Raw genomic sequence first — 16,669 nt, forward strand, 5'->3', positions numbered from 1 at the left:
TTTTCTAAAGCCAGCAAGAATGCCTTCCCTTTAGTAGCTACTGAGTTGTTACCCCACTCTCCCATCCCCAGTGTCATTTTGCCATCCTCACATCAATACCCATAGATTTGTCTAATCATAACCCTCCTCAGCTGATCCAGCTTTGACATCCACTTAAATCAGCACGCAAAGACCAAGCTCACACCTGTTTTCACTTGTGGGTACTCAGATGCTCACCACTCCGCCTGTATTTCTGCATTCCTTCACAAACAGTTTGTGCTGGACTCAGGTGGACACAAGCACAGCTGCACAGCTGCCACGATAAGAAGAGTTCATTTGGCAATACCCGCACCTGCTGTGAAGTTCAGGTAAGGTAATATATGTTATCCAGTGCAGTAAACTGGGATAAAACTACCCCACCGATGTTTTTTAAACCCATATGTTGCAACAGTGTGAGTCTGTTCAGTGGTTCCTGTCACCTGGTGACAGTTTTCTGGTCTGATGGTTGGTCTCTAAAACCTAACTGCTGGCACAGTGGCTGCTGTCACAGCCTTCACTCAGTGAGGAGCAGGTACAGCAGAGCCACCTTTACTAGAGCCCTTTACTCTGAGAAATCAACTCAAATTAGCCAAAGGAGGCCCTGAAGTGCATTGATGAAACTGCACTGAAACCCTGTGTGGACAGAACACCCTTAATTTATTTATGTTTAAACTACCTGAGCAGCAAAGAGAGCAGGATCGAATTGTGACTGCAGCCTTCTGCCTTCCCACAGGGATTAGTGCCATTTATCTAAAGCACTTTAACAGTTAATTTATATTCATTATCTTGATTTTCTCTGTGGTTTAGTGCAGAGTGACTCCTAACTCTCAGTGTGGAAGCCCTATTCCAGACTCACAGTGCCTTAATCCTAAACTACTTTAATCCTGGTGTGGATTAAACTAATGTGAAATAAGGCTTTTGACTTCCAAAAAAGAGCAGCCATGCAAAGCACTAATTAGGACAGCTCTTCCACTGCGGGCTCACAGGCTACAGTAATCTTGCTCACTGTTACCAGCCCCTCTGTGTCTGTCTGCTGCCAGTCTGCCCGTAGTGCATCCCTTGGCAGATACAGCGGCTATAAACCACACCCTGCGAGGCCAGCTCCTAGCTGGCCAACTAGCCTGGGCCAGCTGATTTGGCTTTGCTGTGCAACAGTGTCTCCAGGGGAGCAGTGAATCCTGGAGAGCAAAGGCTAGCAGAAAAGCACCTTTTTTTTTTTTTTTTTCCGTTGGCAGGTATAGGCATTAGAAACAATCCCTCTTGGATAAGAGGAACTGTGCTCCTAGCAGAGGAGAAGGAAGGTCTGTAATACACCAACATATCCAAAGAAGTCATCTCATGTCACTGCAAGAAAAATAAGATGACAAAGGACAGAGTCATTGGTCACCCTCATGGAAAGCAGGAAGAGTTTTATGTCAAAGTGATGGACAGGGAATGTTTAAGAGCACCTTTGGAGACTGTCTGATGTGGTCAGTGGTTTTGAACAACCCTTTTTTTGCTTGGATGCACAGCTTGCAGTGTCCTGCTTCCCCCGTCACACTGTGACAGCCCGCTGGTTCAGGGCGGGTGGGTGGAGAGGCTGTCAGAGCCACCCACTGCTGCTCTTTTTGTCAGAGAAAGATGTCTTATTCTGTCCTAAGTAGGTGCTATGAAGGACACAAGGTATGAACAGTAGCATCGTCTGCCAGCACGGGCACCCCAGCCTAACATAAAACCGTGCCTCAGTTTCCCCCTTATAAAACAGCAGACTGGTCCCCCAGCCACTCCACCAAAGAAACGTCTGTCCATACGTCCGGGATGGAGCCTCTATACAAACCCCTATCAGTGCTTGTCAACTACAGGGAAAGGAGACTCTGGTACAAAGTACCTCCTAGGACATCTGCCTTTCCTTCTGTGCCATGCATCTGCGACCACAGCCTGTGGCATGCAAAGACTTTGCTAGCGACCGCAATGTCACCGTTGCTGCCCTCCAGCCACTTACAAGCTCAGCTGCTGGAGACTCGGTCATGGCAGCGCAAGGAAAGCACCCATTTCTTATGCAAACCAACTAAACAGTGGGAGACCTACCTTTTCCCTGTGTTTTGGAGTGTGTTTTTAAAAGAAACTTGGGAAAATGAGCAATGTGGTTAGTCTGCAGCAAGCAGAAAGAGGCTGTGGTGGAGCTAGTCCCCAACAGCCAGCCAAGGTGCCAGGAGGAGCCCCCCGAGACTCCCCCAGGATGAGTTAATGGAGGATTTGATTGCGAGCCACTTTGAAGGATGAGGAAGGCCACAAAGTGAGGCATCTGTCAGAGTCTCCCAAAAGACATGGAACTTTTACCACAGTAGTTTTTCACACTTGAGGCACTGAATTTTTAAATAGAAAAGGAGAACAAAATTACCTGCCAAAGTTTCATCACAGATGTGCCTAAACTCAACTGTTGAATAGTACCCTGATAGCTGGGCAACAGATCTCTGGGACTATCCTCAGCTTCAGAACAAAGGGAGGAAAATAAAGAGCTTTTAAGGCCAATCCTGTTCCTTTTATTTGACATATTTAGCTGAGCAGTTCTCTGTGAAAGTATCATCCGCAGCAAAGCCGTCCTGCTTTACAATCTGCCTGTAATGCATTTCCCAGAAAAGAGACAGAGGCAGCATCCTGCCTTTCAGGTTAACCTTTGAGAGAGAGGGATGAGGTGGTGTGACTGTCTTGGCTTTCCAGGCTTTCTCGGAGTCAGGACTCTTGGAATTCCCCTCCAAGCAGCTGCAGGGATTTATGTAGACACTGAATAGATCTTTTAGCATTTAACATTTTGACAAGTTATGATAAATCCATGTAAGATGTAAAAACTCATGCATTTTTAATGGTAATTAGCTGTGAGGATGAAACTACAAAGAAAACAGCTGGATTTTCTGTCTGTTAGCTGTGAGACAAAACTAGATGGTTTTGTGGATGCCTGTTTCAGTCTAAGGCACATAATTGATCTCACACAGGGGTAACCTGGTGAAATACAAGGCTTTGTGTCATAGGGCAGATCAAATTAATATACTTCAAGAGCTCCTACTGCTTTTAAAACCTCAGTGAGCTCATTAGAGCCACTTGTTATGAAAAACCTCCTGGGGAGGAGGAGGAGAAGTGCAAGGCAACACAGTCAGGGAGAGGCATGTCTGGGAGCAGCAAGCACCTACGAGGGCATCTCCTTCCACCTTCCTCTTCACAAAGCCTGTTCTTGTTCCCCTGGAAGAGATGTCCTTTTGGGTCCCTGACAAAAGCCCAAGCAGCTGTGAGGAGCTGCTGTGTTCACTGCTGGCACTGCACACCTGGAACAGCTGGCCAAGCCTGCCTGCCAGCAAGGACACGCAGCGTGTTGTCCTTATAATTAAAATTAATTCCCTGAAGTGCTTTCTCCTCTTCCCCAGACACGGCAAACAGCTGGAGGCTGAGATTAAGGATTCTGATGCCAATTAGAGCTGTGATAAGGCCAGACACATGGGGAGCAGTAGTGCACAGCTCTGCTGTGGAGAGACAAGACGGTGCTGGGAGCTCCTCTGTGACAAGGTACGAGGCAGCTTCCAGCTGGGCCCAGAGCAGTCCCGGGCCAGGAGGGCAAGGGTGGCCAGAGCCGTCTTGGGGAGGAAGCCACCCAGTCCTGCCCCGTTATGTCCCTGCAGCGGTAGGTGTTGTCCCATCCATGCATCCTGCACTGTGGAGACTACCTGGGGACAGGCAGATGCACTCACTTTGGCAGTTCTCAGAGGAGGTTTGGAAGAAGGCCTGTAGGGTGTTAAAAAAACAGCAAGAGATTGATGTGGGTGGCAGCTTGGCTCTGCAGGTCTTCAGAAAGCTCTTTGTGCTTCCTTGGTGACTGAGACAGCCAGGATATATATACAGGTTGGGAAAACAGAGCTCCCCCTCTTCCTCTGAAAATTAGACTGTGCCCTGAGCCTGGCTTTTGCTTTTCTGGATCACAGTGCCAGCCTTGGTAAAACCAATCCTTATTTCTCTCTACCATGTTCATTCCCAAGCAGGGAGGAAGATTTTCTCGCAGGAGGGACGTGCCTTGTAGCAGCCCTTCCAAACTGAAGGCTGCTTCCTGCTCGCCGTAGGTGTGAGTGTCTGCAGGATGAGCCTGGCTCAGCCCCAGCATCCCCAGGCAGAGCATCTCTAGGGAGGTGGACTTGCAGCCTTAGGGGATCCCCTGGCTTAGCACCCAGCCCTGCTCCAGAGCTGGGCGGTAAGGGATGTTCGGGTTTGCTTCCAAAGCACCTCTCTCATCCCATGCCTTGGAGAGCCAAGGCACTCTGCCAGCACCCACGACACCATTTATGCACCAGTGGCATACTCTTCCCCCTTCTCTTCCCAATTCTTAGTAAAATGTTTTAAGCATTTTTGTTTGTTTGTTTTTCCAGTGTGAGCCAAACACCTAATATTTGTCCTAATCTCTTCTTTCAAAAGAGCTGGGTTTTACTGCAGACTTCACCCAAGGGTTTGGCTGGAAGAAGACACAACTTGGATCAAAATGACTAAGGTCTGCTCTAGCACAGCCCAAAGCTCCTGACACAAAGGTTGTGCTGTCCTTGCCCCTGGGTTGTGCTGCCAACCATGAAGATAACTAGCATGTCTAGCATCTTCCCTCCAGACTTCAGAGCAAGTGGGCACACTTTCAGGAATGTGACATTTTATGCTTTCTGCCCCTGCAACTTAACTTTCTTTTTAAACTAGTGCAAATCCAGAAAGGTGCTATATGTTGCAGCAAAGCACAACACTTCTCCCACCTGCCTGGTTGGACTCTGCTGCCCAGTCAAACACAGCAGAGGGGAGACACAGGCAATCTAAGCAAACCCAAGAGCAGCTCAGGAGCTGAGCACTGTACAGGCAGATAGACACAGCCACGCACATCCTAGATCTGGACACCTTCTTTGCTTAGAGTAATTTGTCCCTTGCTGAATCCCATGCTGCCATGGAGGGCTGTGTAGCCTCAAGAACAGGGCTCTCCCATACTGAATCTGGGACTTGAATGAAATCTAGATATCTTGTCATACTGGGCATGGGGAGGTGTGTACTCCCTGCTCACAGACTGAGCCTTGTAGAGAGGGATACAGCTCATTTGCACACACAGAGGCACTGGGAAGCCAGAAAAACAGAGTAAACATGGCTTTTCCAACTGTTTTGTGGAAACCTGTGCTTTAGGCACAGACCTCCAAAAGGGACCATGAGGGGCTGGCATGCTTCTGTGACACTGGGTTTATTCCAAGACAAGGATTGCTCCCTACCCTGTCCAGTGTTTGGGAATAATAGCTGAGTCCACCTTGGGGGTTGGGAGTGGGGTAGGTGTTTTTCTGAGGTCCCAAGACCATAAGGGACTGTGGTTCTCCTTCTCCCTTTCTCTCCCAAGCTGGCCTACAGATGCTCGTGCTCACCCCTTCCTCTCATCCCACTCTTCTCTTTTGCAGCCAAAATTACAAAATCGGGTGGCAAAGATTAAAACCACTCCTGAAACCACCCTGGGCAAGAAAGGAGCATTTAGAAGACTAATTCCTCCAATCCCCTTATTCCAATTAGGGTCCTTTCTCTTACAGACCTGGGAATGGTCCAAAAAATTACTCCGATCTGCTCTCAGTGGACAGCAGTGTCATGGTCAGCTCCTCGGCCTGGGGAACACCCACCTGCAGAGAGGTACAAGAGAAAATCCCCGCTACACACATGGACTCACACACCTACATATCAAGAAAGAAAAAAAAAAGAATGGGGAGGTAGAAGTTCCTGAACACCCCATAAGCTGATTAAAGGGTATTTTATTTTTACGTAGGGAGGATTTAGCCATGCAGTTCCTAGTACCATCTGACCTCAATAAACTCCCATGCTGTCGCTGGGTGCTGCCATTGGATGAGGTCATGGCCTGTGTCGGGGCTCCTCGAAGGTCAGCTGCACCAAACAGCTCCATCAGGACTTGCAACACCACTGCTGGATGTGTGTGGTGGGTGAGATGGCCCTTCCCCAACAGTCTCAGCCTGTCTCGACCCTTGTGCACTTAGCCGTCTCAAAGCCATGGACCCCAACGAGAGCAGTGCAGAGGCTGTAGGGACATTCTGGGATGAGTGTTTTGGCCAGCCAAGACCTCCATGAAGACGAGCAGCCCCAGCAGATCCTAGGTGGCTGCAGAACACAGCTGGGGTCTGGACTGTGGACAAGCTGGCAAGGGATGCGACCTTGTAAGGGTTGCCCTGGATAAATACCAACCCCAAAGGCTGGCTGGGCTTTCCTGGTCCAAGGCAGGAGCAACAGTGTCCACGTGACACTGTAACAGCATTTATCCAGCCTGTTCTTAAAGCTCTCTGGAGGTGGAGTCTGAATGCATCCACACTGCTCCTCCAGCCAGAAAGTCTTTTCTGATCTCCTCTATTAATTCCTCTGAAGTGTGAATGGGAATTTCTCCCTTTTAGAACTCAGAATGACCTCCCAGAGCTCTGATATTTGAGTCTGCCTGCATCCTTCTTGTGGTGTGGGCTCAGGATACCAAGCTGTATGATGAAATCCTCTCTTTTTCAAAATGCAGTTTCTTGTGTCTTTTCTTTCCACACAGAAAAAGGCCAGGCTCATGTGCTCTCCTTAGATATTCCCAAATTTGGGGCTAATACATTTAACATAGTTATAAGATGCTGCGTTTTGTACAGCAGGTTTGGTGACCCCTCCTGCCCACTGTAAAGAAGAGAAAAAAGACCTTCCTCTCAGAGAAAGAGACCTGCCACTCTCAGCTTTGACGCCTTTGGGATGATGCCATTAGGTACCCTTTAATGCAGAGCCATTGTGTGGAAGTGGGGATGGCCCTTCTGTTTTGTAGCCTCTGCTCACTGCCATGCACGAGGGTGTCCCCAGCCCACAGTGGGCTGCTGTGAATAGCCCTTGCACCCATGGCAACTGGATTTACTTAATGCAGCTCACCACAGGTCTCTCCACGCTGCACACGTCAGGCGGTGTCAAGCCTAAGGACAAGTGACTGCACAAAGATCCCGGTGGCTTTACACCTGGCAACAGCTTCAGGGCAGCTCACGTCCTGCTCAGGGGTGGCGCCAAGGCTCACAGGTCCCTTCTCCCTCCTGCTCTGGGGCGTCTCTCCCTGCCCCTTCAAGGAGTGTTGGCACACGGCCTCGGTGCTCCTTAGTGTTACCACTTTGCTGTACATCCTGTAACCACTGTGTTATGTCCCAGGAACAGGCACGTCACTGGCAGCTGGTGGCAAGGATCAGTTTGGCCCTGACTTCTTGCAGCTTTGGGTATGAGGGCTGTGCAAGGAGTGGGGATCAGGTGAGGGCAGTAATTTCCTTTTCCTTTGCCATTCTTAGTCAATGACTGGGAGCTTTTCTCTGCAACGGTGATGCATAGATGGGTTAGATTACAGTGATTAATGGATGATTTTCAAGCTTTGTGCCTGCTGGCTGCAGCAAGGGGAATCTCCACTCCCACTCTGAACGCTCACACAAATGGAGGATGGAAAAAGCAAAGTGCAAATCCACAAAGCTCCATTCAGCTGATATTGCTAAGCAGTTTTGTTTATCACTTCCATTTCCATAATGTCTCCTGATGGGAGTTTAATGTTAATTCTGGTTAAAGGAGAATCAGATGTTGTTTCAGGACTGGGGATTTGATTTGGGCTCCAGTTTATTCAGGTATAAATTTCATCTTGCAAAAGGCTTTTGAGTTTCCTTGCATGGTCCTGAATTTCCTCATCAGGGGCCTCAGGACCTGCATTTAGGCTCAAGCCCGTGGTTGTCACCTGCATTATGTTGCAGCAGCGCTGGACACGGCCACACCTTTCCCACCCCATTGCCTTTTCACTCTGCCACTGTTGCTGCAAGGCAAACCCTGCTTTTTGTTGCACAGTAGATAAAGCAGGTTACTTGGCTCATGTTCTTTCAGTCCCTAGAAGCTTTTACTCTCCTGTTACTCACTCTCTGCTGCCATCATGGGGCCACTTCTTCAGCACAACTTCTTCCATGTGCCTCTTTACCTAGACCCGTTTTGTTTCTCACGGCAAACGGAGTTTCCCCCAGAGCTTGGGGGTATTTCAGACCCATTGAGGTTATTGGCAAAGGACGGGAAATCACATTAGTCATTTTTAGCTCCCTATATGTTGTTTAGCCCTTTTAAAAGAAACTTTTTTTCCTCCTTGACTTGTTCTTACATGGTCTTTCTCAGTGTAGATGTTTGGCAACACCACTAGCCCAAGCTGAAGCTGGTCACCACCGATGCAGACATAAAATATGAATCCAGAGAATATGAAGATTTAAATGCAAAGAACAAAAAGACAAGAATTTCGGATGTCACTAATGTCACTGGGGGCTCCCAAAGCAGGGCTGGGTGCCCAGAAGAGCTTTAAGCTGCCATGGGAGAAGGATGTGACTCACACCCCATTGGCACCTGGTTGTCTAGAGATGAAATGCATCAAAAGAGGCCGTGACACTACAACAAGTTGTATCAGAGCAATGGTGGGAACGCTGCAAGAGGAGTGCCAGCTGAAGAGAGCAGTTGTTACACAAAAGAGAGAAAAATGGTTGGGAAATGCCTGCACGTGTGTGGGACTGACCCGCACTGTCTCAAAAGAGGAAACAGGCTCCCCTGTCCAGGTGGTGGCCATGGCACCCCTCGGTCCTCAGTCCTGGAATGGGACCTGGAATGTCCCTGCTGTTTCTTTCCCTCCCTTTTGCAGGGGTCCAGCTGCAGCCTGCGGTCACAAGCAGTCGTGCTGAAGCTCCTGCTCATCAGTCTGGGGTTATTCTTCTGAAGGAAAGATGACAGAGAAAATCAGGTCCCTCCCGGCCCTCTAGTCATGAAGACACCCTCTGGTTTTTTGGGATTTTTTTTGTAGACAGGGAAAAGTGTAATATAGCTCCTATTTCTCCAGCTGGAAGATGATTTATTTATAACGATTAATCCTTCCAAGATACTTGAAGCAGAGAAAGGGCGTAATCCTATTTTCTCCCTCCGTGTCCATGTCACCTTTAGCAGCAGTATTTGAGAGCAACCAGCTCCAAACCCCAGCAAAGTCAGGGAATATATTCAGGATGTTTTCTATGCATGTATAAGTATGCTTCATTCTTTGAAGCTGTGATACAATCTGTTCTCAGCAGACCTTTCCTGGCTGTGAAACCACACGACTCTGAAACCACAGCTTGAAAAGTATCGTCCCCTTGTGCTGAAGTCAGCCCTCACCCAATGTTTGCCCTAAAAAAGTGACACATTGTTTAGCCAAATTGCAGGTACACACATACACTCACTGACAGATCCTGGCAATTGCAAACAAAACCCAAGCCAGGATTAAAAAAGAAGAACAGAAGATTAAGCTTCTATTAAGAGGTAATTAAAGCCAGGAGGAGAGATAATGATGACAATCATAATGACTCAATTGGTACAGGGATGTTTGCCCAACAAATTACTGTCATTATAGACAGAAGCAGGAATTATTACCCATCAGCAGAAATACAGTCCATCGAACTGCTGTGGATGACCTGATTGAGTTTAGAGAGTAATTAAAAGGACGTTGCAGCCTGGATGCATTATTTGCTGTTAATCATGATTACTCATATGCATATGTTTACCCAAATAATTGCTTCTGATAAGGGCTGCAGATTTATAGGGGGCCATGGAGAGGAGTGGGCCAGTGGCGCACTGTAGCTGTGAGACAGCTGAGAGCCTGGAGTGACCACGGTTAGGTGAGTACTATGTGCTGACATGGTCAGGCTGGACAGGCTGCCTTCTCCTCTCTTTCAGTTTTTGGGTAGTGGATTTTAGGCCTCTGTGACACTTTGCTGAGCCATTGCCATGAGGCCATCCACCTCCTGAACAGCAATGCTGGTAATATGTGGGGTTTTCCTCTTCTGGAGCAACCAGAGGAAAGAACAGAGCCCAAACAGCAGCTAGACAGAATGGCTTCCAGAAATACGTGGTCTTTAGTTTTAGGTAGAGCACAACAACGGGCAGGAGCAAGGAGGTGTGCAAACCGGCTGTGTACCAGCCTTTTGGGAAGCTCTCTTAGTGGTCCTGCTCCTCCAGGGTGGTGAGAGCCTTGATTCAGCAAAGCCTTGGGGTGCAATCTGACATTTCAGCAGTCGGACTTGTCTGCTGGAAAGGTCGGAGATGCTCCCAGGTCCTGCGCTGGCTAGGTGCACACTTGTTCAGCTAAAGGTCCCAGCTAGCTTTGGAGTTTGCATTTCTTGAAAGCCAGCATCACTAGGGAGGGCAATAAAAAGTCCAGAAGTATCTTAGGAAGGTTAAACAGCTCTACTGTGACCACACTGAAGATGTATCTCCTTCCTGACTGATTAGAAAAAACAATGCAACACATCATTGATACACAGGGGAAGTTCCCCAACAGCTATTACTGATCCTAGCAACTTCAGCAAGCAAATATGATCTGCACAGAGAAGACAAAATTATGTCCAGAAAGGGAAAAGACAAGTCAATCCACTTGATTAGCAGTTAGAAATGTTATGAAGAGAGGGGAAACTCTGGAACTAGGGATGGGGTTTAAAATGGGCTCTTAAATGTGATGCTCCAAGACAAATGCCAGCCCAGGGTTGGCACGAGGAAGGCCAAAATGTTGTGGTGAGATCCTGGCTGGGGGTCAAGGCATTGCATGGCAGGTATTGCACAGAGGAAAGGACGGACTCAGGATCCAGGTTTCCCTTCCCTGAAAGGTGGTGTGCCCTGGATTTGGTGCCTGTTTTCAGTTCTTCCATGTCCCTTGGCTGGGAAGTGGTACTGTGGGGTCTGTTTTATTTGGGCTCCAAAAAGAAACTGATCTTTGAAATGTCCTTCTTGTTTTACCTATTCCATCCCCCTCAAAGCCGAATCTGGCAGGCAAACACAACACTAAAGCATTAGAAGTGTGTGTGAGATTAAGTTTATGGCTCCTTAATCATGCAAAATCTCACACCTGTCTGCTCTGCAACCCCTATTAAGTATTTTTGCTATGGCTTACAGCAAATAAATATCTGTGCAAATCTTCCCCCTTGTCCTTCCTCCTCTTGCCTCTTCTCAGCCTGCTGTATCTTTAGAGTAACAAACAGGCCCACAAGGGCAGCTAGAAAGTGTTCAGGAAACTCCGACAGCCTTTAATGCTCTTTGTACTGTCTAGTTTCAGACTAAAGCAAAACCAAAGTGGGAAGACTTTGATTTTGGGTTAGCAAGTACTGTTGGAGAGTTTCCAGGACAGTGACTAAGAAAGCCAGGTTTGCTTCTTTGCAGGAGGAAGGAGGTATATTATAAACTACAGATATGCCTTCTGTGTAATCCTTCGGGAAATGTGAGTACCCTCTTATAAAGGCACATACACATCTCTGGAGGCACAGGCCTGCAAAAGAGCCTGGAAACAAAAGGGAAAAACATCCAATGGCTTGTGATAAACAAAATATGTTTTTCTTTTGGTTTTATTTCTATAAGAAGACAAAATACAGGGTTCTGCTGCTACTGAAAATGTGTTATTTCTTTTTTTCCTTCTTGAAAGATTAGATAGGCAGTTATCATCCCACACAAGAGCCCTTCCCTTTCCGTGTGTGTAAATGAACTTTTATTTGGTACATGCCATTTTTTGGGTCTGAAAAAAAATTAACAACTTTCTCCTGGGCATCCTCTAGATACACTAGTAGCTGTCTGCGTCGGATGTTTTCATGGGCACTTTAAATCTTCTCCCTGAAGGCTCAGCTCTCAGAGACTTATCATAGAATAGGGTTTATTCCACGGCGTTGTGCCGCTGATGGATTAACTCACATGATACCTCCCTGTGTATTCAAGGCATATTACACTGACTCACAGCAAACTCCAGCACAAATGTCATCTCACACAGCCAACCTCAGAGCTGTGTTCCGGGACTGCGTGGTGGTGGGATAACAACTACAAACAACTTCCAACTAACCGGCAATATGATTCGAATTGTTCATCTTGTACATTTTAATGCAATACTATCTTTGTTGGCAGGAATTCCTGCCTCCTTTAGTTATAGTGGTATTATTTATACAGCCATGTCTTCTGTGTGGCATATGAACTGTACCAGACAAAGACCAAGGTCATTTTTTCTGCTGCTTATAAAACCTTGTGCTTTAATTCAGGACAGAACATGGTTTCCCTGATGACTGGTCTGTGGCAGCTAATTATTCCCATGATTGTCCTATCACACTTCTCAGCATCTCTGCCATCCCGGGAGAGGTAAGCATTTCTTGTGCCTTTGCTTCCTTTTTCTCTGTGGCTTTTTGTTCAAAGAGCCTGCTAGCTATAAAGTCAGCCTTTTATCTATCTTTCTTCCAGAACTTGCATCTGCTTGGCTGTTGGAATTTTTTTCTTCCCTAAATTGATTTAGCTAAATGACTGCAAATGTTGTAAACATTTTTTCTCACTTAAGAATGGAAACATTGATTTTACTTAATCCAGGAGAAAAATCAGGACTCCAGACAGATCAAACTACTGTAAAAAAGACACTATTGAGTCTGTTTTCCTGCTAGGTCCTTATACAGCCTGATAGAGGTGGAAGTGATGGTTAACAAAGATATTTCTTTTAAACTCCTGTAAGATTTGCCCCTTTTTGGTGAAACTTTGCCAAATTGGCACAAATTCCTGCCCATCTTTGTTTTGGACCCTCTTTCCTTGAGGGAGCAGTTTTAAATGCCTGTTCTTCTCAGGTCTTAAAACCATGCTTTTTCTCTTCTGCTCTCCAGGACTGAGAGACATGCTGACGGGCTCTTCCACAGTGAGCTCAGCAAGATGAATGGCAACGCCTACGTGCAGCAGCTAGTCAAACACCTGGTGGGCCTCAAGGAGAGGTAAGGACCAGCCAAAACCACCCTCCTGGCGCATGGAAGTCTCCAGTGGGAGGCGGGAGCCCAGCAATGAGGGAGATGCCCATGGGGCTGAGCTGTTTCCAGCTCCAGAGCCAGGCTGAGCATTGTCCTCATCCAGAAGATGCCCAAGATGAAAGGAGACAGAAGAGAAGGGGAGGGATACAGGGCTCCTTGGTGGGGGGGAGGGAGAAATTTCTGTGTCTTGTGATAAGTCCCATGGCTGGAAGGAGCAGCCATTGTACTGTATTTTCCCTGACACAGGTCCCAGAGGCACTCAGATGGACTGTTTACCAGTGAATACAGCAAGATGAGAGGAAACGCTCAGGTTCAGAAATTCATTCAAAATCTCATGGGCCACAAGCGCAGGTAAGAGCTCTGCTTCCTGGGGAATGGGAAGGCAGCTTGGGGCATGCAGGCTGCGGGGAGGCAGGTCTCTGCTCCAGGGAAAGGGGGGTGGCATGGCCAGTGTTTGGAAAACTTGAGACAAGGGCAGGCGGGCTGAGGCTGGGACTGGGACTCCTCCTGCCAGGCTGCACCTGGAGCTGCTGTGCAATAGCAGAGATACCCACAACCCATCCTGCCTCTCACAGCGGGCAAAGCGGGACACAAACCTCCTCACTGAGGCCACTTCTAAGCATAAAACATTATCTATTGCATATGCATATCAATCTTAATCCATAGGACACAAAACTTTCTATCAGACCACAGCCTGGGGTTCTTTGTTTGCATTTTGATTTAGCCTTTTGGGGAAAGTTGTAGGTGATTTACCTACTTCAAATAAGGCACCTGAGAAACGGTAGATAAATGGGCTCTGTTACAGAATGAGGAAGACCTCTGGGTTTCACAGTCCCCACCCACCAAACTGGGCAGGCTTTGAACATAATCATATCTATGGCAAATATGGGGTCTTTCATCGAGCTGAAATATGAGGCCACTGAAGCCACATGTACGAGCACATCATCAGTTATACGTGGTGCACTGTGATACAACTCACAGCTGCTGCTGCCCTTGCCCCTGGTACATTATCAAGGGACAATATTGCCTGGAGAGATTTTCTTCAAGCTCAGTCCTTTCTTGAGGGCAGAAGCATAGCACATTGATTCCTTCCCATCTGTTCAGGGTGCTTTGATATTTTCTGGGGCATGCACCACTAACAAAATCCTGGCAGAGGCAGTAGATTTTTAATTTCCACATGCTGGAAAAAGGTACACATCCATGGATGGAAGGACATGCCGGTACTGAGTAATGAGGCAGAGTGCGAGTGGATATTAAAACCTGTCCCTTTGCCAGCCAGAAAGCATCTGAGCCTGATTTGAAGAGAATACTTCTTTTTCTTCCTGCACAGCTATGGTGACAGTCAGCAGGACCAGAACAGACCATGGACCATGTGGCAGATCGTTGGGGGGGGGGTGAATCCACCTTTCAGAGAGCAGTGCTGCTTTACAGCTGTGGTGGTTACACTGTTGATTTGTTTTTGTTTTGTTTTGTTTTGTTTTTTTAATATTAGTTTTCTCTATCTAAACCAGCTCTCCAAGCCCAGTCAACGCAGATGTGCAGGGGAGAGAGGAAGAAAACAGCCATGAGGAACTTTGCTTTATGTGGTTGTACCAGAGCTTTCTAAACACCAGGTACCTGAGACAGATTTGTCATCTCTATGGCCCTGGTCACCAAAGTGTTGAAGCTGAAAGCAGATTTTTAGTAACTTGTAAATGCCCAGTTTTTGCCCCAAGCACAGAAATCTGACGTAATGCAGCAGATCAGAAGGGCTCAGCTGATATCCTCAAAAATAATCTCAAAAATGGTAAGGGTATTTTAAAATCACTTCTGCCTCATTCCCCATCAGCTTGCGAGGCACTGTCTGGGGGACTGTCATTGCTGAATTGCCGCCCTCCATCCCACAGTTTTGTACCTCCTGTCACCCTGTCAGCAGCCACACCCCCAGGGGTGGTTTGCAGAGCTAGAAAAGTGAACACTTCAGTTGGTTGAATTCAGCTGTGCACAGTCTCAACCAATTTCCATGCCTGTGTTCAGGGTAATCTCTATTTCTACATGCCAAGCCCGCCTGGCATTCAGTTTTGCCTTACCTAAAGCACAGCTGGCATTGAGATTTACAGCTAAGAAGTCCCATATGAAAGCCAGTTATTAAAAATACTAAAACCCAGGGAAATGAAATAATATTTTTTCTAATCATAGAGTTGTCATCCTGGACTGAAACATCCCATTCTGAAACCTGATCTAACAGTTAAAACGAAGCCTTTGCTACCCTGTCTTGATTCAGTTAGTGATTCAAACACATACCTCAAGATGGGCTGTCCCAGCATCTGGACATTGTCTCTTCCTAGTGACCAACCACTTCCCATTACACATCTCATTGTTAAATCACTAAAATTAGGAGGAATACTGTCCCTTAGTACCTCTTGTCCACATAGATTAAACGGGGATGGTAACACCAAGAGGCTTGCCTGTGCCTTTGTGGGGTGCCTGGCTGCAGGCAGCCATGATGTGGGTTCGTCTATCATTCATCTGCTCCCTGGAGACACCTTTGAATTTTATGAGATGGCCTTGTCACACTTCTGGCAGTCCGTGCCCCCAGCATTAACAAACTATCACTCATTTTTTCCCTTTCAACAGCCACTCGGACAGTGATGCCAGGGAAGCTGCTGCAATTACCAGCCGGTATGTTTGTCCCATCTCTAAGCAGCTGGTTGCAGACATGAAGGAAGACACAGACAGTTTTGACTGAAGGTGAAAGGAACAGCCAAGGAGAAAGTTTTGCTTGTATATAGCCTTGAAAATAAACAGGGAAGCTACTGAATTTGCTTAGGAAAAACTCTTGAGATCAGCAAATAAAAATTCTGGAAAGCAGCCAAAATCCAGTAAAACCTCTTAGATTATAGAATGAAACACATGTCAGTGTGAATTGCTGTCAGTAGATGGAGCCTAAATGAAGCTCATCACTTCCACTTCATGTTAGCATCTGGCTGCCCGCTTCTGAAGTCTAATAAAGATTTGTTAGCTACGCCTGTGCTTCAGCTGCTCTTTGGGAAACAGTAGTAAGGGCAGTACCATTGCTATGTGTTGGAATTAGGAATTCGAGTGGGGGGCGAGACGGATTTTGCCAAGCTTCTCCCACCCGAGGGGATGTTGCCAGGCCTCCCCCCTCCCTATCGAGGCATCTGGGGACAGGTTGGAGCTCCCAGCCACATCTTGGGTGGCTGGGACCCGGCCCTGCCCACAGCCCAGCTGTACAAAGAGGGCAGCATCGGGGTCTCCCGTTAGCAGAAACTCAGCCAGGCACTAGATGTGATTGCAAATAAATATACTGAGAGCTGCACAACATATATATACACTGTAAATATTGTTTCCACTCCATTGTGCCCCTGTAGTGACTGGCCCAGCTTTCTCGTAGCCACTAAAGATAAAGCTCCACTAGAAGGAATTTGCTCCCATTTAATGAGGTTTATATGTCACCCCTGCACCACGCTGCCTGGCAGATTCCCTCCTCTGATAGAACAGTGTCCTGATTTCGGCTGGGGTAGAGATAAATAGTGCTGGTTTGGCTTCAGTATGTTTCTTAGCAACAACTGAAAACATCATTGTATTATCAACATTCATCTCATACTGAATACTGAACAGCACTATTCTAGCTACTAAGAAGAAAAATTAGCTCTGTCCCAGCTGAAACCAGGACAAACAGCAACACCACCTTCCCTGTAAAACCAAAAAAATTTGAAGAGCAGCCCTAAAATAAGGCATCTTCAGCTGCCTACTGCAGAACTGCTCAGTCCATCCTGCACCATCAGTTTTCACCATTTGTGATGTACCTGATATCTGCAAAGAAG

At 47.1% G+C, this 16,669-nt stretch overlaps 1 protein-coding gene across 1 annotated transcript; it reads left to right on the plus strand.

Annotated features, from left to right (window-relative positions):
• The first annotated feature begins 246 nt into the window (after positions 1 to 246).
• SCT (secretin) lies at positions 247 to 15,570 on the plus strand. Its single transcript, XM_074918634.1, has 6 exons — positions 247 to 347; positions 12,102 to 12,198; positions 12,705 to 12,809; positions 13,089 to 13,193; positions 14,354 to 14,455; positions 15,459 to 15,570. The coding sequence occupies exons 2-6, from the start codon at positions 12,110 to 12,112 to the stop codon at positions 15,568 to 15,570; spliced, it is 513 nt and encodes a 170-aa protein (XP_074774735.1). The 5' UTR covers positions 247 to 347; positions 12,102 to 12,109.
• The last annotated feature ends 1,099 nt before the right edge of the window (positions 15,571 to 16,669 follow it).

This window comes from Athene noctua, chromosome 14 (genome assembly GCF_965140245.1).
Source record: "Athene noctua chromosome 14, bAthNoc1.hap1.1, whole genome shotgun sequence".
NCBI classification, from domain to species: Eukaryota; Metazoa; Chordata; class Aves; order Strigiformes; family Strigidae; genus Athene; species Athene noctua.